Source organism: Agelaius phoeniceus, chromosome Z (genome assembly GCF_051311805.1).
Source record: "Agelaius phoeniceus isolate bAgePho1 chromosome Z, bAgePho1.hap1, whole genome shotgun sequence".
Taxonomy (NCBI): Eukaryota; Metazoa; Chordata; class Aves; order Passeriformes; family Icteridae; genus Agelaius; species Agelaius phoeniceus.
In genome coordinates this window covers 69,610,098-69,638,024 of record NC_135303.1, presented here as the reverse complement: position 1 = coordinate 69,638,024, position 27,927 = coordinate 69,610,098, and the positions used below count along the sequence as shown (strand labels likewise).

Below are 27,927 nucleotides of genomic sequence, written 5' to 3'. Positions count from 1 at the left end.
ATATTTTCAGGGATGGGTGTTCCTATGCTTAACCATGCTCAGGATGAATTTTTCCCCAGTATCTAGTTGGAAACTTGCTTGTTAAAACTTTTGCCCCTTTTTTTGATACAGAAACTATGTTCTCCTAAGAAGTGCAGCCAGAGTACTTAAAACTGACTCCTAGCTGAGTGCTTTGAACATTGGCTTTCTGGCCTTTTTACTTTGTGAAACAAGTGGTAAAAGAATCCTTTGATAACAGACCCATCTTCTTACTTAATCAGGTGCACTATAACATTTTCATCTGTTTTGGTGGTCCTGTGGAGACTGAGAGAAGACTGAGACAAACAGAACTGTTGGAGATTATCTTCCTGGAGCACGTCTTTTCTTGTCTTACTTATGAAAGCAATAAATGCAAGGGAATGTGAGGCACATCAGCCTTCAAGAGGCACTGGCTTCTGCCTGCTGCTTTGCTTTAAAGAAACAAGACAGACTATTTTGACATCACATTGGTAATATGAGGTGAAAGTATTTAGGAGATTACCTGATGATTTTATCTTTGGAAGTGTTTGAATTTTATCACTTTTTTATCTGGTTGGTGTTTTTTTCAGGAATCACTTTTAACAAAGTTACGACAAAGCTTTTAAACAAAACAATTCAGTCTTTCAATCACCATGTGATAATAGTGTAGGAGAAGGCTCTAGAAGTTGTTCTGAGGTTGTACATAAAACTCAAAAAATAGCCGCTGTAGATTCTACCAGTACATGAAAAACAGGAGCGGTTGGTTTTTCAAAGCACTGTTCTGACCTGAACTGAAACTTGATTTATAACTTATATCCTGTTTCTTCCAACCTGCATTTCAGTCTGCTATAAACTGCAAGAATTTTAAAGTGTTCTGGTTTTAGTTACTCAAGTTTGGAGCTGGAACTTTTTATGCACTATCTTGGCACATTAATTTCAGGTTTTCTAAAATGGTTAGAATAATTTTAGAGAACCATTTTCCTTTCAAATGAGTATACAAGTGAATCATTATATAATCAAGTCTACAACAATAACATAATAGGCTAAAAAGAAGGAATCGTATGTTGGAAACCTACATCCTCCTAGTCATACCAAGAAATAGTCTCCTCCAATTATTTTTAAAGCAATCTTTGCGTCTTTTAAGAATGGATACTAGTATATGATTTTGTTGATGTTGAGTTCAAAATCATTAATATTGATATTTAAATACAGTGATGGACTTAATTGAGAAACCGAGAGGTCATCTGGACAGCTGTGTAAAAATATTTTTAATAGAAAATATTTTTTTAATAAGAGAAATGGAACCAGCCATTCTGTTTTATTTTAGAAGTACTTATTTTATTTTACTTATTTATAAATTCAGTCTTGAAGATAGATTCTTTTATGGGAGGATGTGCATAGTTCTCAGTCAGTATTGGCATGTATGTCAGTTATACTTCTCTCACCTTTTGGGGATAAAATCATTTTACATCTATAGCAAAAAAGAGCTACTAAGATGTAAATTGTCATTTTGTGTCCCTGAGGGACTATTGAAACATTGCTGGATTTCTACAATACATTGGCGGACTTGACTTTGACACTTTGTTAAATGAATAATGTAACAATATCTTGATGCACCAAGGTACCTGAAAAATAATAATTCAGTATATGTCACATAATAAGCATTTGTTACTGTGTAACAGCCCTATACCCCAGGATATGTAGGGAAAAAAACAGTTACTATATAAGAACATGATGTAGGCATAAGGTTAATGGAAAATAATATATTCGTATCACTTATCTGGGTAATGCTCTAAAGAAGCCTGTAAAGCAGTATTGCTGTTGTACATTTTTCAGACATTTAGAAACAGATGAACTATTAACTGTGTGTCTTGAAAAAGCATAACATCTTTAGGTTCATTTGTGGGAATAATACTTTCTACCATATGAAACATAATTTAAGAATTCAGCATAAACATTGAAACTGATGCTTTAGAATAAAAGGCATGAATACTTGGTCTCTAATCATACCTGCAAGTCCTTTTACTATGCAGACACAGTGCAACAAGAAAGGCCACTGTTATGGAGCAGTTAAAAAAAAGAATCATTCTAAACACCTAGTATTTTTTCTGTTTTATGACATTGCTTTTGCCAATATACATAAACAGACCTTGAACTTCTGAGGAATACTATCCTTTATTGAGTGGAGAAAGGAATGTTTCTTTCTCAAATATACAATTTTATCTAGAAGGAATGGAATGAAATAATGAATTGTGAAAGTATGAATTAAATTCCACATTACTGCTATACAGATTTCAGTTATAGGCAGATGGTGAACTGAACCTATAGATCATCCATGACTCATCATGGATGATATGTGAAGAAAGAAACCATAAACTAAGGTACTATCAGGAGGTGCTCTATGTCCTTCTGACACTGTTATAGCTGTTCTATGAATGACCTGGTCATTATAGTCCATTAAGGAGCTTCCAAACTGAAATTATTTATTTATTAATATGATGCTATAAATAACCTTTGATTTTTTTTCTGTAATTATCAATGCAAAAAATGCAGTGTGCATGATTTAGGTCACTTGATAGATTAATTCTTGGGGAAAAGGAACTTTCAGCATTGGGATGGAGATGAACACAAAGGATCAAAATGCAGTTAGTCAAAATTTCTGCTAGCCTGTATCTTGTAGTGGGTGGACACCACTTTAACTTTAGGTGTCTGACTGATATGATTGATCTGTTCATTAGAAGAAGATGTCTCCTTACTGATTGGTTTGTAAGGACAGAGACTGTGGACTCCAGCATTTAAAAGAGAAAAAAAGAATTGACATCTATATCATGTGAAGTGAATCAAGAACTCTGGAGAGACCTGAAAAAAGTTAATGCATTTAGAGGAAAAAAAAAATTAAATTACTGGGAAAATATTGTGTTTTGTAAGATAAAGTTCTGGTCTTACAATGGCAATCTGTCCACACACATCTCTTTTTCCAAAATACCAGGTCTCGACCAGCTTTTCTTTCCATTTGATACATCATGAATGCCAAGTTTTAAAAACCTTAAGAACACAAAAGGCAGTTACTTGCTTTCAGTCAAGTCTCAGGAAAATATTAAGTGAAGTAAGTTCTTGATGTGTCTGTAACCGAAACCATTGATATATTCCAATCTTAGGAGAGAAAAAGAGCTTTATGTACCAGGCCGTGTGTCTGGCTTAAAGGGAAATAAGGCATAGGAAAGCTTTAGTTTTGGTCTAAACTTGACAAAAGCTCACATTCCTCTAACTGAGATTTCTTCTTCTTCCTGAATAATTGTAGAATATAATGAACCAGTACCGTGTTGAACTGCCCTGGTGAACTTTTCAGCTTAATTATTAAATTTCAGGTGTTAATCCAGGTTCTAGTGTCCAGGTTCAGTGTAATAGGTAATGGGAACACTTAATCCAAAAGAAAAGTTATTTTCAAAATTGTCACTAGCATGGGCAGAATTATTGTGCCTCAGTCCAGTAGCAGCCTTTCTTTAAAGATTCAGAAGGCCCAAAAATGTTGTCTATATGAACTGCTGGCTTCATTTCTGAGGCCTTACTTGGTCTGAATAGACAATGCCTGTTGGAACTCTTGGGTTGTGACTGATCTTTTCTAAGTTCTTGAGGGGAGTGTGAATAAGGCCCAAGAAACTTGAAAGCACTTAAGACAGATTTTTGTTCTATTAATATTCCGCTGTGGCAGTTTAGATCAAACGCTGTCACCTTTAAGTGTGTTGTTCTTAGATCTTCTCTTTGTTTACGCATTTGTAGCCTGTGTCTAGGCTAGTTGTGCTGAACCAGATCCTTTTGAGTCTCAAAAGAATAAAGTCTCCTGTGGCTTTGCCACATACTGCAAATCAGTTCATCTTTCCCTCAGATCTGATAATCATCATTATGTGGTTTATCGTAGCATTTAAACTGGATTTACTGTAAATTTACTCAAATATATTGACTAAACTGCAAGAGCATTTAAATTATTTTACAGATAATTTACACCAGTAAGATAATTGTAAAATACATAACCCAGTTTTTGGATACTTCCTGTACTTTCTTGCTTGGGAAAAATATGGTAGATACTAGTGGGATTTTTAAGGCCTGATCTTCCAGGAGCTATTTGAATGATCAGAAAAAGGTGACTCTGCACTGAAGTGACAATTTTCTCTTCACTGACAAACGCTTATGCAACTAGAGATTATAGTCTGACATTTGTGTAGTAGCCATTAATGGAAATTCTCCTTAAGTACAATTTTCAGATTCATAACAGCCACAGCGGACAAGGACTGCTAGAGATGCAACAAAATAGAAACACAAGTTGAAAATATTTGCATGGTTTCAAAACTGTAAGACTAAAATGGATGCCTTCAAAGACAGAAGGGATATTGATAAGCAGGATGGAAAAGCTGTCAAGAGACAACGTGTGTTTTCCCCATATTTCTGGAAAAAAACCTCTCATTCTGATATTGATACTTTATCTTGCTGTTCCTGAAGATGATAGAAGGCTGACAGAATGGGACAGCAAGGGTGGAAAAGCAGAGAAAGGCCCTGCTTGTGTGTCTAAATTTACTAAGTTTGCTTCTGTACCTGAGGCACTGAGTTTTGGATAACAGTACAGGAACCTTTCTCGGCTGCTTACAGCTCTAAACTGCCAGTCTTTTTAAAGGAGATTAGAGTTAAAGTCAGCAAAGTGCAGGAAGAAAACATCAAAGTGGGTATCAGAAGATTAAATATAGTAGCAAAGGGAGAGAGAAAGGGGAGAAAGACTTGAGAAAGAAAAATGCAAAGGAAAAGAAATCATTGGTGTCAGAGGAAGAAACACGGGAGCCAAAATACTGATTCATACCTACTTGGGAAAATTACTGTCTGGGGATATAGAAACTTTTTTATCAAACACTGGTGTCAGAACTGAGAAAGGCTGCTTTAGGATGTATAAATTACTGTGGTTTTGCTAGATGTTGACTGTTATCTAAAATTACTGAGAGATGGAGAATACAGAGATTAGATATGTTAATTGTTCACTTAGGTAAAGTACTTATGGTAGAATAGTGATGTTTAATCGACAAAATGTTAAGCCAGTAGGTAAAACATAAATTTAACACAAAGGAATCAACAAAGAAAGCTGTTATCTGCTGCTCAAGAAGGTGACTTCAATATATGTATTTGGTGTTATCTCTCTTACAATTCACATTTGAGTTGAGAATTTTTAGTCAGTAAGTTAAATCATTGCAGTACAGGAAGAGCCTTTCCAAAGTAAGAAAATAGCATCTTTTCTCTAATTATAATCTATCAATACAGGATGTTAAATTAGTTACAGGCTTTGCTAAGAATTTTCCTTCTTCTTACATACAAAATGTGGATATTTCAGAACAAAAAAAGAGCATTTTTTCAACTAGAGCAGGTTGAAATCATGCCTATCATGCCATTTTATACTCAGCATTAATGCAAATGTTTCATCTCAGTTTCTGCCAGTTTATTTTCTTTTTAAAAAATCCCAGGCATACTTTAAGATCATTTTTACCTGAAGTTGTCTTTAAAACTATTTTGTGGGTTTTTTTTATCCAAGCATTCCTTGTACCTTTACAACATCACTTCTAAAGGAGTGTGTAAGTTGGCTTCTTCTGGTGTGACTGACTGCTGCTTCATAAGCGTGAAGAGCGTTGTGATGTAACTTTCTGCATAGGTCTGATATGCAGCCTGCCCATCTTTGTTGCAGTCGGTGATACTTAAATATATTCCAGATATCAGATCATACATTTTATTCCATTATGTACTGTGTTATGTGTACTGAACATGCACTGAGCTTGTAAGACACACAAGACTCTATTTGCACCTCTGAACACCAACCTCTCTCTTCTAGTAGCAATTTGCTACTTGGCTGGCTTTGGTTGGTGTGCTCCTGGAACTCAGGAAATGGCAGGGAAATCATCACCAAGACATGGAATTAAAAGGTCTAACACCTGCATATGACACTGTTTGTTTTAGCACTGGCACCAATGATGTTGTCCATTCAGTGAATTTATTTTGCTTCTTTGAATTGCTGGAGATGACAGAAATGAAAAGTGGTAGTAACAAAGAAAGACTCTTGGGGTGGCATATGATAGCCCAGTAATAAGCACAAGCTAACTGGCTAACTGGTGTCACTCCAAACATGTTTTCTCTGCCTCTTCACAAGGATTTATCTTGACTGATCTAATAATCCTGAAATAAATATCCTGGTTTGCTTCTTGAGGACACTTGAATGTTGCTTGGACACAATATTTTGTTGCGGTTTGTTGTTTTGGTTTTGTTGTTGGTTTTTTGTTTGTTTGTTTGTTTGTTTTTAAACAGAAATGGTCTCCACTTTCATGAGAGTTCTCTCTCTTGACACTATCTGCTATGTGTAACAGTTGTGCCCTCGGTGGCAGTTTTCTGTATTGGGCTGGTTGTGGCAGCTCAGAAGCTGTGTTACTTTGTGCAAGGATACTGAAGGGAGAAAGCGGGGATGAAAGATGTATGAAAGCAAGTAACTCTGAAATCTGAAGTTCCGAGTGCATTTTGGAATCTGTATTGTTATGGATCAATGTCTTCTAATATTTCTCACTGGTGGATCTTTACAATGTTACTTTGTTAGTGTTTTTTAACAGTGAGAAAAGTTCACCTTCTACTGTACTGACAAAAGTGCTTTAAATTTATGCATTGCAATAGTTAAGTCAGTCCAGCAGATACTCAAATATTGAAAATACATATTTTCAGTCCTGCAATTTCTTCTGTACATGTCGGCACTTTATACCTTTTCACTAAGTTGTTTTACGATGGGCATTCTCTGTGAGAGATTCCTTATTTTGGGAAAGTACAATGAACATGCCTCTTTGTAGATATACTACATGAAATTCAAGCAGTACTGAAGAACAACTGCATTTTCCTATTATATAATTGGAGATGTCTGGGATGGCTAGCTTCCTAGGTTGGGCACCAGGAGGTGTAGTGTGGCCCTTGTCTCATTGAGGACTGGGTCTGAGTGAGACATACTGGTAAGATGTCGTAAGTCTTACCCCACAAGATTCCTAGGGCACATTACAGATTCTTAGGGATCACTAAGACTTGCAAGGTTCTGACAAACTGCAAATACCTTTTTAGGTAATAGTGCCAGTGACTGCTTTCCATTAATCATTTGCATTCATTTTCACCAGGCTCTTCTGTCCAGTTCAACTCAGTGGAAAGCCTGACACATTTTCTTCAATTCCATGAGATAGTAATGGCACATAAAGAGGAGTTTCTACCATGCTCTGCAATGGAGAAGCACTGGAATTTCTACAAAGAATGCAAAGATTTTGGATTCTAAAGACTTCTTGCGTGCTAATGCATTTTTCTTTTCCATCACTTAAAAGTAAACATTTGAGCTTTTAGAACTAAGTACTTTGCTGCTGTCATTTTGATAAATTATTTGTCCAGCACTTGGGATGATGGAAAATTTGTTTGGGTAAGTGAGGAACAGGGAAGTACTTAGTAGCAGGCAAAGATAACTGTATAGAACTAAGTAATATTTACTCTTGTACTGCAAGATTAAGAAATGGGGAAATAGATAGGATTTACACACTGATGCTCATTGTGAATTATATTCCAGGTTGATTACTTTTAAGTTGAACTTTTTAAGTTGAACTTTTTAAAATTAAGTTTTAATTTCAGATTAAAGTAACTGCCCATGCTTGCTGGGACAGGACAGAAACAGACAGGCATCAGCACTCACAGTCACTTCTTACACCTAAACCTGGAACTGCTGTGGCTGAGGATGTGCTATCAGAAATGGCAGTGCGTGTTTGTGTAGTAACATAAATTGTTAGGTTAGGCAAAAAATCAAGATGAGCAGCCTTGGAAATCATCATCAGTATTGCTTTATGTGGTGTATACATACATATATATGTGTATATATATATATATATATATATATATATAAACATTTGAGAAGAGGAGCAAGTGCTCAGAGAGGTTAAAAGAAGAATCTTAGCTGTTGGAAGTGCTCAGGAAAATTCCATTCATGTTCCAGCCAAATCTCTCTGATAGGCAGAAAATGTGGTGGCATATGACAGGAAAATTAGCCTGTTTGTGGAACACGAATTTTTCCAGGTAACAGCATCTCAGATATTCATCCCAATCTCTGAGGGATTTCTTTTGTTTTAATTTTACAATGTTTGAATCTGCTTTAGCAGCATATTTGTAAGTTTTGACTGTTAAGAGAGTTATCTGCATTCAAGTGATATTCTTGCTCTTTCGTTCTTTGGATTATAAGAAGAGATGGAATAATAGTACCTGCTACTCCTAACTCCAGTGAATAGGATGGGAAGTATCTCCTGTTAATACATAGTAAGCTATTTTGGAGTGTGAAGAGCTCTTCTGCAAAGATCTGATTAGTGTCTTAAACAGAAGTTGGTTTAGGGAAGTGAGAGGTGTCTGATATGCAGAGAGCTAGTACTATGCCCTAGGATGCATGAGCAGTCGTAGCCTGATGGGCTGTAAAGAATAAAGAAATGCCAGTGGCCTGGAAGTCAGAAAAGGTAAAAGCTGCTGAGTGACAGGTATTTTGTAAAGTCAGTTTCACAAAGAAAGAAGATGGAGTGTTCTCACAACTGCAGCAGCAAAACAAACCTGAAGGCATATTGTTTCAAAGGAAGTTCTCATTCAAATACTGCCCTTTCACTGAGAAATAAAAGGTATTTGACTATTAAAATGACCTCTGAATTACATGTTTGTTTGACATTTTTTCTTTGTTGCAAGATGTCTAATAAAATTAATGTACAAAACCCAGGAGAATTTGACATTTTTTTGGTCTATTATATTAATGTGATTACATGACCTAAGGCAATCCTAAGATACAGTGACAGAAAATTAAATGAGCAAGCTGAGCAAAGAGGTAAAAATGCAAAGTGATACATGAAAACCACTGTCTCTTACAGATGCTGTATGTAAAACTAATCTACCACTGAGGCCTTTTTCAGTTTTTCAGTTGTATATAAGCATCTTGAGAAAGGCATTAGCTTGACAACATATAGCTTAATGTGACTAACAAATGGAGGATTCTGCTCCCCAAATCTTAAAACTGTGAATATTCTCTAATTTCCCTGCTGGAGTCCTTTGATTTTAATGTAAAGATCCATGAAGAGAGAAAAAACTTTAACCACCATGTTTTCTCAGTTTAAATTTATGCTTTTTAAGTGTACCTCTGCATAAAAATATCAGTGGTTGTCACCGGTCAAAGATGGGCAGCTGTTAGTGATGCTAACTGCAGCAGAGTAACAAAGCTTCTACTCACAAGTGGCAGGTCCCCCTCCCAGCCCCTTCTGCTGCTTTCACAATTCAGTTTTTTTATTTAGTAGACCTCTTCTCCACTCCTAGGCTGTGAATTAGCATTTACTTCATGTGGTGCAGGCTAAAGTAAAAAAGAATATAAAATGCAAATAGTAAGACAAAACTCCTGGCATTCTGACTACTGTTGTTATTCACATGGGGAATAAAAGGATAAAAAGGTGATGCAAAAAGCCAAAAATTCAGATTCATATTTCCACATAGTTATTTATTTACTTATTGCTGACATGGAATTAAAAAAAAATCGGTGGAGAGATTAATACCAGTAAGGAAGAATGCAAGGTTCAAAACAAAAGAATGAGTGAAGAGGAAGATAAGCAGCTGGGAGGCAGACAATATACATCCATCCATTGATTTTAAGGCCAGCAGGAACCAGTGTGACCTCCTGAGTAACAGGTCAGAGGTCATGAAACTCTGTAAGCAAGGGAAACGCATGGAGAAGAGGAAAAAAGTAAAGGCAGGTGCAGAGAGAGCTAGTCATTCTAAGCAGAGGATCAACACAAAACATTTCACCTTCTTGCCAAGCAAAGCAGAGCAGGTCAGGGAAGAGAATAATGGGAATGAAAGCTAGCTTGTGAAAGGTATTTACAGTACTCTAAGGCAATACTACTTGGGGTTTTGATGGTGGAAATGCAGCTAAGGGGGAGGAAGAAGGATGAATAATGTTGCCATAGGAGTTTGGATAAATTCTTGAAGCAATTGCAGTTGGCAAGTGTTTTGTCATGATGATATAAAGACTTTTTTTCTGGTCTTCAAACCTCGATACTAAACTGGAGGAAAATACTCTGTTCAAATCAATAGATCGAGCAACTGCCTACATGAGACTTGGGCCCTTTATTCTTATCACCAGTTATTAGTTAGCTAGTTGGGTAGGAAATTATGTGGATGATCTGACATTTGAAGTGCTAAGTTACTGGCCATATCAAGAGAAACATGACACAGGAAGGGATTCAAACATTTCTAAGGAATGAGACTTCAGAACAGGATTCAAATAACTTTTTAAGTGACTTTTGTATCTCTATGTTTTTATGGATGTGGGATTTTTTGTTGGGGTGTTTGTTTGTTTTTATTAAAACAAAGCTTTGGTTTTGTCTGTGGCAGGAGGTTTTACCACTTACACCAATACTTGTGTTGCAGAGTAATCCACAGGTGAGTTTTCCAGCATCTGTGGCCTTCCGATTTCACTTACGCATTTCTGTGGAGAGAGCGCCAACACCCAGTTACATATAACTTGGTCACAGTGGCTTATGCAATTACCAGCCGTAAACTGAGCTGTCACAGCAGTGCCCAGCTGCAGGGTCAGCGCTACAGCAGCAGACAGATGCTCTCCAGTGCTGTGGCGTCTTCCACATTTCTCACCAAGCCGGTGCACCAAGGGCCTGAGGCTCTCTGCGAGCAGAGCCAGCAGCTCGGCCTGACCTTAAAACACCGGCCTTATCCTGGAAGCGGTTGGGGAACTGCAGTATTCCAGTGCAGCGGCAGGTTATTTCACTGCTAAATAAAAACAATAAAACGCCCCCAACCAACCTGCTATAAAGCAGAGGCTTAATGCCAGGGTGCAGCTTATTAGTTCAGAGCTGCAGCTATTGCCGCGCCTGGTGCCCACCCGCCCCGGGACCGCAGCAGCCCCTCCCTCTCCACAGCTGTGCGCTCCCGGGGCAGCCGAGAAGAGGACAAGGAGCCTGGGCTGGGGACGAGTCCCCAGCCCAGGCCCAGCCCCGTCTTGCCGCCCGGTCGAGCCGGCTGTAGTATTTGGGAAGCTCCTCGGCCGCTCCGCCCCCGATGGGGAGTCGTGGGGAAGTCGGTGCCGCGTCTGCCGGAGAGGCGGCGTGGAGGCGGCGGGTTCCTCCCGCTCCAGGTGCTGGCGGGGACCTCACCGTCACCTCCCACTCGTCCTCCTCTTGCTGCCTGCCAGGTTTCGGGGCGGGCGGCTGCCCTTCTTTTTTCCTTCACGTCATGGAGGAAAATGCTGTGCCGCACACCCATCACACGCCCCGCACACACAAGAGCGCCCCTTGGAGCCGAGCCGGGCGCCGGCCCGGGACGGCCGCGATCCGCTCGGGTGAGTGCGCGACCGGCGGGCACGTCCCGGGACAGCGGCAACGAGACGTCCCGGCCCGCGAAGCTGAGCCCTAACTTCGCGGAGCGGCGCTGGGGCGACAGCAGCTCCCGCCCTGCTCCCGGCGGCTTCGCTGTAGGCGCAAATTTGGATGTTCGGCCGTGGCGGCGGAGTTTGGGAGGAGAAGGAGGAAAGGGCGGCACTGTGCGACTCCGCGGGAGCGCAGCGGGCGGCGCTGCGCGGGGCAGAGAGCGCCGGGCCGGGCGCGGCGCTGGAGGCGGCCCGAGCAGCAGGAGGAGGGTCGGTGCCGGTGCTGGGGGAGAGCTCCGGTAAGAAGGTGCTGTTTGTCTTTAACAAAAGTTAGTTACGGGGGGATTTTGCGTCTCAGTAAGAGGGTGCGGGTGTCCGGAACCGGGGCACCCACCTGCCCGCCGCCCGGCTGGTAAGCGGTGTACCCAGATGTCGTAGCCTCGTAACCTTCTCTCCAGAATCAACAGTTACACCAACTTAAAATAAGGTTTGGTAGGGGGAATCGGGGTTGCTGTGATGTTGGCATTTTTTCGTTTCCCAGTAAATTGTTCAGAATGTTCATGTAGCTGTGTTCAAATTTCCAAGTACACTTTGTTGTTTCTTTATTATGGAAAGAGGTTCTTTTTCCTTGTGAAGAAACAGAAAGTAACAATAGGAAGAACCTGGCAGAACTTCTTTTTTTCTCGAAGAGAGACAGTAGCAGCTTGTCCCTTATTATTGGGTGAACAGATTTACTAATGCTAGAATAAGGCTTAGAAAAAGAAGACCTTATGGGGGACTTGCACTGTGTCCCACCTAAGGATCTGCTCCACTGAGCATCCTCTGACTCATTCCAAATATCTAATCCATAAACCAACCTGTTTCATTTTGAGATAGGCATGTTTCCTTAATAGTAGCCTTTTTGCATAAATGAATTTCCTTAGTAGTAATCCTTTTGCATTTGCTTATTTGTCAGAGAAACAGCTGAGGGGTAGAGATGGTAGATAAACTTGCTACTGATGTGGAGGTGATTAACAGGAAAGAGCGGCTTGCTTCTTTCAGCCAGAGAATTACAACAGTCAAGTGACACTGGGAGGCAGGAGATTGAAAACAAGTACAAGACAGTGGGTTTTTACACTATACTCAAGTGAGCTGTAGTGTGTTACCCCCCCACCCCCACACTCCCTGGTGTCTGCGAGTCGGAAAGCTTATGTAGGTCCAAAAATGACTGGATGAAAGAATTCGAAATTTCATAAGAAACAGACATTTGTAACCTGTCTTTGAAAACTTCAAAGCTGTAAGGAAATGGATCTGGAAAGGACATGTGGAGATGTTAAAGAGTATTCATTTTTTCTCCTGTTTCCAAGCATCAGCTCTTGAGTACTATGAGACAACATCTTGGGCTGGATGGGCTCCATTAATATGATGTGGTTGTTCTTTCATGCACATAGCTTTTCTGAGATGATCATAGAAAGGGAAGTGAAATGCTACAACATTTGTACAACTGTGGTTTCTGGTTTTATACATCTGATAGTGTTGGGTTTTGGCCCAGTTTCCATGTATTTTTCTGTATGCTGCCCAGCTGTAAAGGCATTTAAAGATTACCAGCAAACCTGGCTAATGCATTTTGACATATGTGTAGTATAAATTAGTAATTCCTAAGGATTATAACTTTCTGAAAAGCAGTAATGGTGATAAGGAGTACATTCAAATTTCAGTTGCTTGGGTTGGCACCTCTGTGTGTTATTACCCTGGGTAGTCAGACCCCCAAGAAAGGGATCCATACACTGAAAACTGCATATGTGCCAGGTTCTGTAAGTTTTGTGGTTCTTAACCTATACTATGCATGCTATTTTATGGCCTAATATGTGCAAATTATTCTAGTCAGTCAACAGGCTGGCTGTGACCATCCTATAAATGCCTTGCTGAAACGCAGGAGACTGTATCTGAAATGAGTAGTCCAGGTAAGTTCAGAGGAATTAAGCTTAAAGCATTTACGTAGCAGTTACAGCTACAGAGTCATCAGGAGTCATATGGTGACTCCAGCTTTTGAGGTCTTCCAAGAAATATTGATAAAGGAACTAAGAAATGTACCAGATGAGTCATAAAAAGCTCATTTCTGCAACATAAACAGCGGGGTGCTGAATCCAGCAAGGGAGTACATTTTGCGTAATTGTCAACAAGTCAAGCCTCATCAGGCTCTCCCTGAAACACTCGAGGAAGGCTTCGCCAGGGTTTGCAGTGTGACCAGGCACGAGGCAGAGATCACTCTGCTTTTAGTACAAGAGAGACAACTGTGAAGAAAGAGGAGGTCTTTAATTGCCCCAACCCAGATAAAGGCAGGTGAGGGGGTAGATACCAGCCTGTCAGAGATCCACCCATCTTCCTGCAACAGGCTCTGTTGTAATACCCAACTGCTGCATGGCTTGTCTGGTGGGTCAAGTAGCTAGCCCATGGCCTGTGCAGGATTCCCTGGGGCCAGTCAAAGACCTTTTCCTTTTGAATTGACTGTGGAGTGTAGTTGGCCTGTGTGTGTTTTTGTGGTGCATTGTTGTTTGCTGGGGGAGGTCTTTCTTCATGCTTGATTTCCCAGCAGGGACAAATCAGCATCCTAAATCTTACTCAAAAGATGCATAGCTGTCTGCAGACCTCTTTCAGTTTTGCATGTGCTGGGAGCTTTTGTCTCACAGAAAATGTCCCATTTTCTTAACTTTTTTAAAATCAATTTCTAACACATTATATATTTGACCATGGTACCCTCCCATCATCCAGAAAAGAGGTAAAGTTGACCCAGCTACTGTCTTGCCACATTGCATCTTATACAAACAGAGTGCGCCAATATTAAGTATTAATATTCCATATGAAGGAATCTGGATACTGATATTTCTGTATAATTTTGCAATGATGGGGACAATGAGCTAAGGCAGGACTGGAGGAGCCCTTGAATCTGTGACACCCAGAGCCCTGTTGGGGCTTATGACACTCAGGCTTGTGACACTTCAGTCAAAAAAGTGCAGTTTATAATTCTGTATCATCTGGCAGACTGGTGATGAAGAGGAGGCTGGTGTGTGTATTTTGGTCAAAAGTGGATGGAGAGGAGGACAATGCTACATATGCCTTAGGAATACTGCTGCAGTGCTTTCCTTGAGGGAAAATATGATGATAGTTGTTTGTGGTATACACAAATAGTACAGTGTTTAATTCCACAAATTTCTTTGTAAGCATAACACCGAGAAAAGTTAGATATAATAGCCCAGAAATTTATTTCTTGCCTTGGAGACTTTGTATACCATATGAAGTACTTATGTGTAGGTGAACTTGCTATGCAAGCCATCATATCTAAAGAGAATTTCAGGAAGAATCATGAGGATTGTGGGTCTCATAACAGTGGCCCAAACTTCTGGCCTTAGCTTAGTGTCAGAGCTATTTTATTTGTGGAGGGAGCAAGGCCTCTCACACCTGGAGTCTTGGTACCTGAAGTATTACATGCATCTCAGACTTGGTGAGGCTTTTGACAGACTCCTTGTGTCCCAGTGCTTTTCTGCCTCTCCCCAAGTCCTCTTTACTCTGCTGGAGAAGGAAATTAGGTTGCTTTGATGTGATCTCTTCTTTTTATGGTGTTCCTTTCTCCCTGCCTTCTTGGTGCTTAGAAATGCTATGTGAGTAAACAAGAATAAATGCTTCTTATACAGATAATGCCTTCCACAGCTTAATAACAATAAAACCTTCCCAGCTAACCAGCTAAAAAGCAGAGGCTTATTAGTTCAGAACTGCAGCCATAGCCACCCCTGGGACTTAACACACCAAGCCTCCATGTTCACTATTTTTCAGCTAACATTTTACACTTTTCTTTTTTAATTTGTGCAAGAAATAATGTCATCCCTACTACTTCTGTATGTCCGACTTCATACGCACGTGAAGCACTGATACTGGTGGAGGCTGCTGGCAGTGGCAGGATGGAGCAGACACTAGGACTTGGTTTGCCCACTGATCTGGCAGTACCCATATTGATCTCCAGAGACAGAGCATCCTAAAGAGGGGAAGAGACCGCAGCAAAGTCCAGGAGGTAGGTCTGCAGCTCTCTCTGATGAGGTCCTACTGATGTGACAAGCTGTGACTTTGCAGGGTGAAATGACTTAGAGAGAGTGATTTACAGTGGGGCTCGGCAGAGAAGAGTCTGCAGGCAGCTTGGTGGTAGGGTGAAGGAAATGGAGAAGTATTTTGAGCTGTTAATGGGAGCTTTTCTGCAGTGCCATGCAGTTTCTCCTGTTTCCCTGTCTGACAGGAAATTTCCACCCTCTTTTACAGTGCTTCTCCTTGCCAATGAACACAAATTTTGTCCCTTTGGGTTTAATTTTTATGTTATTCAATAGTTTAAAGGTTAACCCTCTCTCCACTGTAGTACTATGCTTTAAACTCCCATATGAAATGGAAAAAAGCTGTTAAACTCTAGATTGCGACAAATTAGAAGGGACTAAACTCTGTTTGTTGGAGTATGTATTTGTTAGTGGGATTTTGTTTCTTTGTTTTCTGGACTCCTGCCTTTGTAGTATATGATGTACTTGGCATGCATGGAAACCCCATGTCACAAAGTCAGAGAATTGAAATTCTCAATGTATAACCATCAGGCTTGGGAATTTTGATGACTGACTATCTCTGTGCCTTCTGAACACTTTCCTGCTTTAAGAGTGCTGCAAATCCTCTGACTGGCATCACACAGTAGTATGGGATGCTTAGGGATTTGCTGAGAGACTTTTCAGGCCTCCAGTAAAAGAGCTTTTGTGAAAAGTTTCTGTTAAGCAGTTCAGATTAGTTGGGGTTGCAGAGGAATTACATTCTCTCTTGTGCTGCTTGCATGACCCTGCAGAAGTTGCTTGCCTCTTTTCCTGGCCAAAGAGCTGAGACATTGACTTTCCTTACCTTGACATATCTCTGGGACACAAACATGCTGAAATTGATGTAAGATATTTTACTGAAACTGTGAGGATTGCCACTGGAGGCAGCTGGAAAGGAGAATCTAGCCTTTTCTAAAGAGCATACAGAGAGCTGGAACTGAGTGGCTGGACTGGCCAGAGCAGCTTCTTGGCTTTTCTCCGTTGCATCTGAGTACCACTCTGGGATGGAGGAGCTGCTGGGGTATTCCTGGCAGAGGATCAGGGTTATGTGTGATACTGCTACCCCTGGAATTCCTCACATTAGAGGTGCAACAAGGCTGTGTCATTGCAAGCAGGGTTGGCAGAGCTGGCACTTATGGTGCAAAAGCTGGGCTTTTTCCTTGCTTCTCTTTGTTGTTCCAGGGATGCTTTGTCCAGCCCATCTCACAGTTCATGTTTTGGGATGAATTGTTGATCCTTTGCAGTTCCTGGTATCTTTCCACCAGCTGCAGAGTGCATCAGATGCTTAGTCTGGGCAAGGTACATAGTAGAGCAATGCTCTACTATGCTCACATGCATAGTAGAGCAACTAGGATGCAGAACAGGTTGTCTGCTGGTTTTTTTTTCAAGCCCAAATCTAGAAGTAGTCTGGGTAGATTCACCACATTAAGTTCTGCTTCCTAATATTAAGTATGACTAGATGTTATGTGACAACCTCAAGAAGTCTAGTGGAAATGTTCCTACCCATGGTGGGGGATTTGGACTAGATGACATTTAAAAGTCCCCTTGCAAGCCATGTATTTCTATGTTTCTATAATTCCATGAAGCAACATATGATGGTCTATAGTTTCTCAGTAAGAGTGATAGTTTAAACATGATTTTACCCTGAAGGAATGGAGGTATATTTTGTAAAAAATGTTATTCCCAATGAATTAATATATGTGCTCACATGTGGTTCTTCAATTTTGACCACCACATCTCATAATGTAGAGTTTTACCTAACTGCTGTGTTCTTCTTCCAATTAAAAACAACAGCAATTCCTATTTTTTTTTCCTGTGTGTTTATGGGGAGGTGGATAAGGCTTCTCTCCCCTTTCTGTATGTGTGGTCTGCTTCCCTCCAGGGAAAAGATGCTGGACTGGTATGAGGTGTCCAACACCACCTTGATATGCAGTTCCCTAGCGGGCCCACAAGAATTTCTTTGCATAGCACTGAGATGATGCACAGTTAATAAGGTTCACTTTTCACTAATTTGGTAAATACAGGGAAAATTCTGTCAGGCACACTCAAAACCAATTTAAACCTTGCCTACACTGGTTGGTATTGTTTCCACAGCATCTTAGGTATTCAATGTTATGGAACTATTAATAATAAAAACTAAATAATAGAGGAATCAGAAGCTTCAGTTTTGCAATTACCTTGATACCCAATATGTGATAGTGCACAATGGCCTTAGCCAGAGTATTTAGATCAGAATGCAGAAAAAGTTACAGAGCACTCAGGTGAAACAGCAGAATATTTTTTCAGGTAGGCAGATCATCACTCCTTCTTAGGGTCTGCCTTGCAGGCCAGAAGTCCCACTGTTGCTTTTACAAATTTTTACAGAAAAGAACATTTTTTTTTAGTTATTAAAAGATAAAAATGAAGAAACAAACATTGTTCTAATTTATCCTAATTTTGATGAAAATACCCTAATCTGTAAAACAAGCCAAAAGGTGGATTGCTGCCCTCTGTAATACTTCGTTCTCATTCAAAATGGAATTTCTTTTAGAACTCAGTTCAGTTCAAACAGAAAACAGTGAAACAGAAAGTATTTCTATTGAGTTTGTAAGACATTCATTGACTTGAGGCAATGTGCATGTGTTTTGGGGGTGCCAATCACAGGCAAAATCGTTCAGTTATTCACATGGTTCAGAGAGCAGCATGTTCAGGGTTTTCCAGCCTGTTTGCATCTGATGTTAGCAGCACACCTTACCCTTGCCTAACATTTTTAAACTTCATTATCACAGAAGACACACTAAGAGCCTTGCTGTCAATCAGAAGAGTTGCAATTAATGCCCGAGGTTCATGACTGGAAGCTTTTAGCTGGGTCACTTCCCAGCTACCACATTCATGAAGTCAGAGTCCTCCCATGTGAAGCCTTGAGGACATGGGGAGAGGATTTCCTCCCTTTTCTGACAACTTCACCCATTTTCATTTTGGGATTGAATCCTGAGCAGATTCAGAAACATTTGACACAGTAGCCGTTGCAGGTGAGGTCATGGTCTTTGTGAGGCTGAGCTGTTGTTGGTCTCGAGGGATGGATGCTTTACCTTCATCCATCTTCTCTGAATGTGAGCAGCCCTTGTGAAGGGAGAGACAATTCCTCGACTTTTTTCTTTTTTTTTTTGCATTACTAGTACTAGTGATAAGGGAAATGCAGATTTTTTGACATAATAAACTGATAATGGATCTGTTAATCAGATACAAGCGGATGTGTTTGGTTTTGGCACCCATGGAGAAGGTAAAATCTGTGAGGTTTATTAATAGGATGGTGTAGAGGCAGGAGAAGAGGACTTCTCTGGGAGCCCAGGTTCATGAAAGGGCTAGTGGAAGCCCTTGGAAGCTCCCTGGAACCCAGGGAGTATCTGGATAGAAGTCTTACAGTGTGTGAAGACCTGGGGCTCCTCCCCTCCTCAAGTCCTGGAACAAGCATACCTCAGGAGTCTTCTCACATGTAGAAAAGCCAAGTAACATATTTTGCAGAACAAAGCCAGATGTCAATGCCAAGCTCATAATATAAGATCATAATATAAAATCTTGATACAAAAGATGGAACCTTGCATGTGTATTCCATGGCATCCCCTAAGGAAAAAGCTTTTGTGGGCAAGATAACCAGAGTTAGCATCTGGTCAGTGCTACCCAAGCTAGGTGCTTTGGACAGCAGTAGGTTGCTGTTCTCATCTGCCTTGTTCATTCATTCTGTGCTCCTCTGGAGAGAACGGTGTGTACAGTACAGCTCCATGTCTGAGTAGGGCTTTGAGTCTGCAGTGGTAAAAATAAAGTTTTTCAGATGAGTCAAAACCTGATGAGGTGTGTGATGGCACCTATCTCTTCTATCCCAAGAGATTTAATCCCTCAGTTTCTCACTGTTCATCAAGAAATTGCAGGTTTTGCTGAAATTACCTTTATACTGATAAATGATTTAGAAGGGAAACAAAGGTGATGGAGGGTTCAGAAAGTAAGTCATATGAGGAGTGACTGAGGAGCTGGAGTTTTTTTAGCCTGGAGAAGAGGAGGCTCAGGGGAGCCCTTACAGCTGTCTACAACAACCTGAAAGAAGGTTGTAGCAAGATGGGGGTCAGTCTCTTCTCCCAGACAACGAGCAACAGGATGAGAAATGGCCTTAAGTTGTACCAGGAAAGGTTCAGGTTGGATATGAGGAAGAATTCCTTCATGGCAAGAGGGATGACCCTGATAACTCCAGTGCCTGGTTAAGTTATGGAGAAGATTATTCTGGGAGTTATTGAAAACCCCCTGAAAGAAAATGCAATCATTGGTCATAGCCAGCATGGCTTCATACCGGGAGGTTCCTGCTTGACAAACTAAAGGTAGCTCACCTTGTTGATGATGTGATCTTTTTTTATTTCAGTAAAGCTTCTGATGCTGTCTCTCACAGGATCCTTCTGGATATGTCATGCAGTGGGTCAGACACAAAAGGTTAAGTGCATGGGGTGACATCAGGCTGGTGACATGTCACCTGTGGTTCCTGGGGTTCCACAGTGCTCCGTCTTAGGGCCAGTGCTCCTCGACATCTTCACTAATGACTTGGATACAGAACTCAAGATAAACTCAAAGATATAAACTGGGACACTAAACTGGGAGGAGCTGTTGAAGGCAGAGAGGCCCTGCAGAGACATCTCAACTAATTAGAGGGCTGGGAAATCACCAATCATATGAAGTTTAACAAAAACAGGTGCTGGATTCTGCATCTGGGACAGGCAAGCCTGGATGTATGGACAGACCGGGATGCAGAAGGCTGGGAGACCAGCCCTGTGGAAGCAGACCAGTGGGTCCTGGTCAATGGCAGGTTGAGCTTGGTCAGCAGTGCCCTGACAGCCAGGAGGGCCACCCGTGTCCTGGGGGGCATCAGGGACAGCATGGCCAGCTGGGCAAGGGAGGGGATTGTCCTGCTGTGCTCTGCACTGGGGCAGCCTCACCTCCAGTGCTGGGGGCAGCTCTGGGTGCCACAGTGTAAGAGAGATACAAAACTTTTGGGGAGGAGGAGGGATCGCAAGGATGGTGAAGGATCTGAACAGGAAGCCATATGAGGAGCAGCTGAGGTCCCCTGCTCTATTAAGCCCAAAGGAGACTGAGGGGAGCCCTCACAGTGACCTACAGCTTCCTTGAGAGGGAAAGCAGACGGATAGGCACTGATTTCTTCTCAGTGGCAAGACTCGAGGGAGCAGTGTGAAGTTTTGTTGGGGGAAGTTTAAGTTAAGTATAAGGAAAAGAGTCTTCACCCAGAGGGTGGCTGGGCTCTGGAGGAAGCCCCCCAGGGAAGGGTCACAGAGCACCAGCCTGACACAGTTCAGTACTCCCATGGTCCAGAGGTGGAGAATGCTCTCAGGTACATGATGTGACTCCTGGGGTGCTGGACCAGGAGTTGTAGTTCACTGATTCTTGTGGGCCCCTTCCAACTCAGGACCATTCTAAGATTCTATGACTTTGTTTGGTTTCATAGTAACAGAATGTTTGGCACTGGGCAGAAGCTGGCCAGGGCTGACACAGATAGGAGAGGTTAGGGAGAAGTTTGGAATGTGTTGGATTTTTCCCCTCCTTTTTCTTTGTCCAGACTCGCCTTTTTGAAGGAGAGAATAAGAGACAATTCACTCCTTGATTTAGGCAATCCCTGTTCAGGCAGGGGCGGTAGGTGTTGTCCTTGCTAGCCAGGGGGACGCTGGGCAGAGGCATGGGGTGGGCTTCACAGAAAGGCCACACCACATAGGTCCTCTCCCTCCAAAGAAAAAAGCCAGGGCATGTTACCTGTTTCCCCCTCTACAGGGCTTTTTTTTTCATATGACTGAAAACCTGCCTTTGGTTAGGAGCAGTTTTCAAAAGTGATTTATTCCAGGATCACAGATACATAAAGGAGGTAGGTAAAGGGGAAACCCAGATTAGACATTGGGCTGGGATTAATTTGAAGAAGAGATGAAGTAAGGCACCTGCTTGCTGTGGGGGAATATGGGATTTTTGGCTTCATAGGGATATGAATGTCTCACTTCATTTTGAAGATGACGAGGCACTGCAACAGGTTGTCCAGAGAAGCTGTGGATTCCCTATCCCTGGAATTATTCAAGCCTAGGAGAAGGTTCCCTGCTCATGGCAGAGATTTTGGAATGAGATTATCTTTAAGGTCCCTTCCACCTCAAACTATTCAATGATTCTATGAGATCTGGTTTTTTCTCTTTCTTTTTTAGCATACCTGGAAGCTGTTTCTAAAACCTACTGAGAGTTGCTGAGCTTTGGTTTCTACGAAACAGGTATGTGTTGGCTGACCCTAGTCTGTACCTGGCAACCCCCAGGAGAAAACATTTCCTTCTTTCTGTTGCCCTAGAAGAGAAATATTAAGGACAAAGATGCACAGGGAAAGGCAAAGTCAAGGGAGAAGAGACAAATGAAAAAGCTCTGCCTTGACAAGCTGCAATTTGAATGTAGCTACAGCTTGCAAGACCTGACATCAAAGGGAATGCCAAAGATGCCCAAGTTAGTCTTGCAATATATTTGAATGCACATCTCAGTATTTCATTTTACATACATATGTGAGATGTTCAGGCATCTAAGCCAGATCTGCTGCCTCCACCATTTTATTGGCTCTAGAAGCACTCTGAAAAGTTTCTATTCAAAAGAAAACAGTGGAAGCTGTTCAATTTAAAAACAAAGTAGAGTTTAGTTTAAGCTAAGTGGAGCTAAGTTTACTGGTGCACTTGTTATGTGATTCTGGTCTAATTTTAATTTGGGGAACAATGCTGGTTACACTCAGCCAGTAAAGCAAAGATATGTGGAAGAGGATCTCTGTGTTAAGCTTTTATTGTGGTAATGACTCAGTTGTTAATGTGCTACACAGGAATTTTTTTAAATAACATGCTGTATAAAAAGGGGCCACATGTGTTTTTGTGGTCACATCCAAGGTTGTGTCACATGGCAGAGAGCAGGACGGATGCACTGTTCCTTACTACTGCACCCATTTTGCCTTCAGAAGGGTACTTCCTTTATATGTTCATACCAGTGGATGAAAGTGCTATGTATTTATCCACCTCTGTCTTCATGGCAAGTTAGAAGTATTTTCCAGAACGAATCTGAAGAGACAAAGGAGACTTTGGGCTTGTCAGATCTTGTTGGCACAGGATAGGAAGGAAATTAATTTTCTCTTGAACATCTTTATGAGCCACCTTCAGTGTTTGTGATAATGAGAATGCAATGTTTCAATACTAAAACTTTCGGTTTCATGCTTTTTCAAAAAACCAATACTAATATCTACCATGAGGCACACATTCTTTGCAGACTTACAAGACATCTCTTTGCTGCTCCCATTAAATGCCTTGTAGTTACTCAGGAAAATAAACAATCTTTCCTACTCACATGGATGACTGCAATGTTTTTGCCAATCCAGGGTTTGCTGTACTTCAGTTTGTGGCTCATTAGAAATTTTAAAAAGATTTGACAAAAAAACAGTGGGAGTCTTGTTCTGATATTCTTATTTGACTGGAAATCATCTGGTTTATTGCCTTCATTTAGCTAATTCAGGGGAATGAAATTTTAAAATTATGATTAGGAAGAAACTGGAGATTACCAGTGTCCTTCCTAATAAGGTGGTATTTATGCTGTAGACAGGTGTGCACATATCTTTCTCAGAGGTTGGAATGGTCTCTGATGATTTCAGAGATGATTTCTGATTTAAAGTAACACCATGTCTTTATTTCTTGCAGAATGAAGAGACACAAATGGTCCTACAAATGTCCCTCACGAAGGAAGATCTTGATTCTGTGTGTTACTGGGTGGCTGATTGCACTGCTGAAGCTTCTCCATGTCGAAAGACACTTTTTTCCCTCTAGAGGCATTTACTTAGTTGAGCACTTCTTGAGCACTTCTTCTTATGTTAGAAACAGATATTCATACCCTAGAAATGAGTTCCAGTATGAAATTAATTGTTCATCTATATATGAACAAGATCCTCATGAAATTGGCAAGAGTTTAGAAATAAGAAGAAAAGAAATAGTTGATTTAGCTGATGAAGATGTTGTAGCAATGACAAGTGACTGTCATGTGTATCGTTCACTTAGGAAATACCAGCTAAAACCTGTTTCTCCAGAGGAGGAGAGTTTTCCAATTGCCTATTCTTTGGTTGTTCACAAAGATGCAGCAATGGTAGAAAGGCTCATACATTCATTGTACAGTCGTCAAAATATTTACTGCATCCATTATGATCAAAAAGCAGCAAAAAGTTTCAAATCTGCTTTGAACAATCTAGCTAAATGTTTCCCAAATATTTTCATTGCATCAAAATTGGAGACAGTGGACTACGCACATATTTCACGTCTGCAAGCAGATTTCAATTGTTTGTCTGATTTGATGGACTCTCCAGTTCCTTGGAAGTATGTTATCAATTTGTGTGGCCAAGATTTCCCTTTGAGATCAAATTTTGAACTGGTCGCTGAACTGAAGAAACTTGGTGGAGGAAACATGCTGGAAACTTCAAAGCCAAGCAGTAGCAAAAGAGAACGATTTACTTATCACTATGAACTTATGAAAGTGCCTTATGAATACATGCAGATGCCTGTAAAAACCAACATTTCCAAGAATCCACCACCTCATGATATTGAGATATTTGTAGGCAGTGCCTATTTTGTTTTAAGCCGAGAATTTATTCAATATACCCTTGAAAGCTCACTTGCAAAAGATTTTTTTGAGTGGTCAAGGGACACATACTCTCCAGATGAACATTTCTGGGCCACTCTTGTACGTGTCCCCGGGGTCCCTGGGGAAGTTCCAAGGTCATCCCAGGATGTAACAGACTTACAAAGCAAAACTCGTCTGGTGAAATGGAATTATCTTGAAGACTATTTGTATCCTCCATGCACTGGTACCCACCTTCGCAGTGTCTGCATCTATGGGGCTGGAGAATTAAGGTGGCTTCTGAATTACGGACACTGGTTTGCCAACAAGATTGACTCCAAAGTAGATCCTGTCCTGGTAAAGTGCTTGGCAGAAAAGGTGGCAGAACAACAGAAGGAGTGGGTACATTTGTCCTCTGATGAGCACTTTCTGCACTTAAGTTCTACGAATGCCTTGACATAGCAGTGCTGTGTTCTCTGCTGTCCCTGCTGTGTGCACAGCACCTGCAGTCCTGCTGCCTTGACCTGCTGCAGGATGGCAGGGAGGAAAAAGTCCATTCTGGATAACGCCCTGGGCCCTGCAGAGCCAGGTGCCTGGCTAGTTATTTATGTAAAGTAATTTCTCGCTGATTAACTGTTTTGCCACATTAAACTGTAATTATCTTCAGGGTGATTCTGACATGGTGAAGTTTGCCTTTGGAGGCTCTTGTGCTCTCTGTCCCTGTGGAGTATTTCAGAAATGTATTTTACTTCAAGTGTGTTTGTATCTTTTATGAGAAACTTCAGCACTTCTGTCTGCCTCTCCTTTCCTTCACTTTTGCTTTTATTAAAGGAATAAAGGGAAGACCTCTGTATCTGCTACCTCAGGAAAACTGAAAGTGCCCATCTCACAGCAAAAACCAAGAGATCAGCAGGAACACCAAATGAGCCATGTGACCCCACCTGAAGTTCCACACTTCTCATCTGTGGGAGCTGCATAGATCTTTGCAATGTGGATATGACTGGATGATATAAGGGAAAGAAGATCCCTGTATACTGCATTGTGTGTACCATTGTTCTCTTCTCCCAGCTAACCTGGGTGTTGCTTTTCCTTCTACAAAGCATGTGGTCAGGTGCTGTGCCAGCACTGTGGGTTTCACAAGCAGTGAAAGTTGGTTGAAATAGTTGTGCACTGTTGAGTGCGCACAGTTGTGTTTTCTCCAAAGGCAGGATGCATGCCTGCCCTAAGGGCAGTCTCTGCAGCCACGTGGGGGAGGTATTTGTGCCAAAAGAGGTCAATCTTCATTTCTATCTGCCTCTGGGAATATCTTTATGTGAAATCCCAGTCCTCTTGAGACAGTATCCCTACACACAGAGCTGTTTCCAGTTGGTGTTCAGCAGTGTGGTGCTTTGTTGAATGTTGAACACACAAAGTTGAGCAGTAATCATAAGAATAGCCATATTACAGAAGACCCTGCATTAAGTGGTTTCTTTGCAAGTCGTGTGGCTGTGCACTACCGTGATCCCAGGCTGACAGGTGCCTGAATTGGCCCTGTTCAGCTGTGGAGCTAGAATTCTCCTACAGCCCCTGCTTGCCATGGCCCTGCCAGGCTCCTAGCAGTGGAATGGCTCAGGAGCCTCCTCACCGCTGGGCTTCCCTCACTCCAGCATGAGGGAAGTGTTTGCAAGTGCAGTGGTCTCTGCAGAAACTTCTGCAACTCAGAAATGGCATTTTGGGGGTTTCCCTAGAGTGCTGCTCTGCCACAAGTTCAGTTTTGGTGGTTCCAGTGGATCTCGGGGTTTAGCTTTCTCCATGCCATTGTCTTCTTTCTAGCCATCTGTCTTTTATTAAGGGACCTTTCCCCATGAGTGACTTTGGGATATCTGTATCTGGTCTTACTGACCTACAGATTGCTGTAGTAATGACCATATATCAATGAGAAATCTTTGTTCCTTATTTGAGCTGAAAGAACCAAGTTGTTTTTTAGTCTCAGATTTTGTTTATAGATTTAGTCACAGTGAAGTCATTCGTGGCTCAAGATTGGCTTGAGAGTTGGGATTCTCAAGCATTTTTCCACATTTGTGACAATGATTTTCAGTAAGTTTTCAGACAAGCCACCTGAGTTTTCTGTTTCAGCTGTTCCCATTGTGAAATGGGAACCATAATCTTCTATTGTCTTGCTAAGCACTTTGAAACCTGTAGGTATTGTGAGTTTGGTTGCACAATACTAATTATTTAGTATTAACTTATTTTGTGGATAATTTATTATCCACAAAACTATTTATGGAGTCTGTGGGTGCACAGGTCAAGTATTTCTTAAATGTACTGTTTCTGAAATGAATGGGGATTATTTTTAAAGTCTGAGTTGTGTACTTCAGTGACATGCCCTGTCTACCCAAGGCTGTCCTGACTTGATGTAGTTTATAAATACTTTGTAGAAAATAAAATATTGGTAGTATTTATAGATTCATGTATTAGTGCTTGCATATAAAATAGAGTCCTCATGTGGTTAAAAAGTTAATAAAGGAGAATGTTAGTATCCCAGAGGGCCAAACTACAGCCTTCTGTACATATAAATTGATGATATATTTGAAAATTTGTATTTATTTAAACTGGCTTTATGTATGTATGTACACATGTACCCATTTGGGTGTAATTGTAGTTGTTTGATCTGCCATAGGTTTATAAAAATAATCCACCAGCCCATTAAACATCATTGAAGTGTGTGATTTTAATCAACATGCAACTTTGTGGTATTTTAACTGAATTGGCTGGAATGATGCCTGTCATTTAACGAGTTTGGAAGAAGGCACCTCGTTCTTCCAAGGTGGTAGAGAAGAGGGGGCGGATGTGGCACGGTGTGAGGCAGCATCAGCCACTGGGTTGCTAGATGAGGAATTGGGCAGTGTACAGACATAGCTGCCACTTCATGAAGTGCTGATTTTCCAATGAATTCTAGATGTTTCTGCTGTTCTGAAAGCAGTTTTAAAGGCTATTCAGGGTTGTAGAAAGGCAGTTCACAAAAATTAGTCATTGGATTGGTGAGGCTGGAAGATCCTCTAGTCCAGCCTCCTGCTCACAACAGGATCAACACTGAATTTGGGCTGGTTTTCTTGGGTTTTCCTGGGACTTTTGCAGATCTCTAAAGAAGAAGGAATATTTTCCATTGTTTCCAAAGAAAAGAACAGTCAAAATATAAGTGTCTTTTGAATAGTATTCTCTCTGGTTTTTGGCTTTGCATTCAGCAGTGTTGCCATACTGATGCCTGGATCACAGTTAAGTAATTAGACTACAGGGGTGGGTAAAATCCTCATCATCACTGCTCTTTACATGGATAAGTCTGCCATTGCTGGACCCAAGGCATGATACACAACCTTTCTGTGAGGAAAGTGGCTGAACCTAGTTTATGGCAAAACAAAAAGTTTTATTTTGGCTGAAACTTAGATTATAGGCATTTACTCTCACATGGTTTATTGGGGGTCTCTTTGGTGGTTTTCTTTGTATGTTTGTTGGTTTGGTTTTATTTTCCTTAGTAAAGCCTAGATTTACTGTTTCTTTTTTCCTCTTCATTCTTTTCCTCACTTCTGAGAGATTCCCCTTGTAATTTATTTCACAATATTGAAGCACGTGTATATTTGCACATATTGGTTTCTTCTTTATTTGGTCTGCTGAAGAAGCACTATGCTGGCCTTCTTCCACCCATCCTGCCCTGTGCTTGTCACGTGGAGAATCTGGACTATCAGGTGACCCAGTTTTCCCATTCAGGAAGGATGCATAAGCAGAGCAATA

At 41.1% G+C, this 27,927-nt stretch overlaps 2 protein-coding genes across 2 annotated transcripts in view; both read left to right on the top strand.

Moving 5' to 3' along the window:
• Positions 1 to 8,775, top strand: part of ANKRD31 (ankyrin repeat domain 31) — a 66,136-nt gene extending 57,361 nt beyond the window's left edge. The window contains exon 24 of the mRNA XM_054652769.2: positions 7,173 to 8,775. Coding sequence (XP_054508744.2) covers positions 7,173 to 7,324 — 152 coding nt within the window. The 3' untranslated portion in view covers positions 7,325 to 8,775. The remainder of the gene's footprint in view (positions 1 to 7,172) is intronic.
• A 2,556-nt stretch (positions 8,776 to 11,331) lies between these two features.
• On the top strand, positions 11,332 to 26,877 carry GCNT4 (glucosaminyl (N-acetyl) transferase 4). The gene is made up of 4 exons (XM_054652624.2): positions 11,332 to 11,730; positions 15,279 to 15,476; positions 21,744 to 21,806; positions 23,253 to 26,877. The coding sequence occupies exon 4, from the start codon at positions 23,254 to 23,256 to the stop codon at positions 24,619 to 24,621; it is 1,368 nt and encodes a 455-aa protein (XP_054508599.1). The 5' UTR covers positions 11,332 to 11,730; positions 15,279 to 15,476; positions 21,744 to 21,806; position 23,253; the 3' UTR covers positions 24,622 to 26,877.
• The last annotated feature ends 1,050 nt before the right edge of the window (positions 26,878 to 27,927 follow it).

Coding starts and splice junctions, on each gene's coding strand:
- GCNT4 (XM_054652624.2), top strand. CDS start 23,254: ATGAAGAGACACAAATGGTCCTACAAATGTCCCTCACGAAGGAAGATC.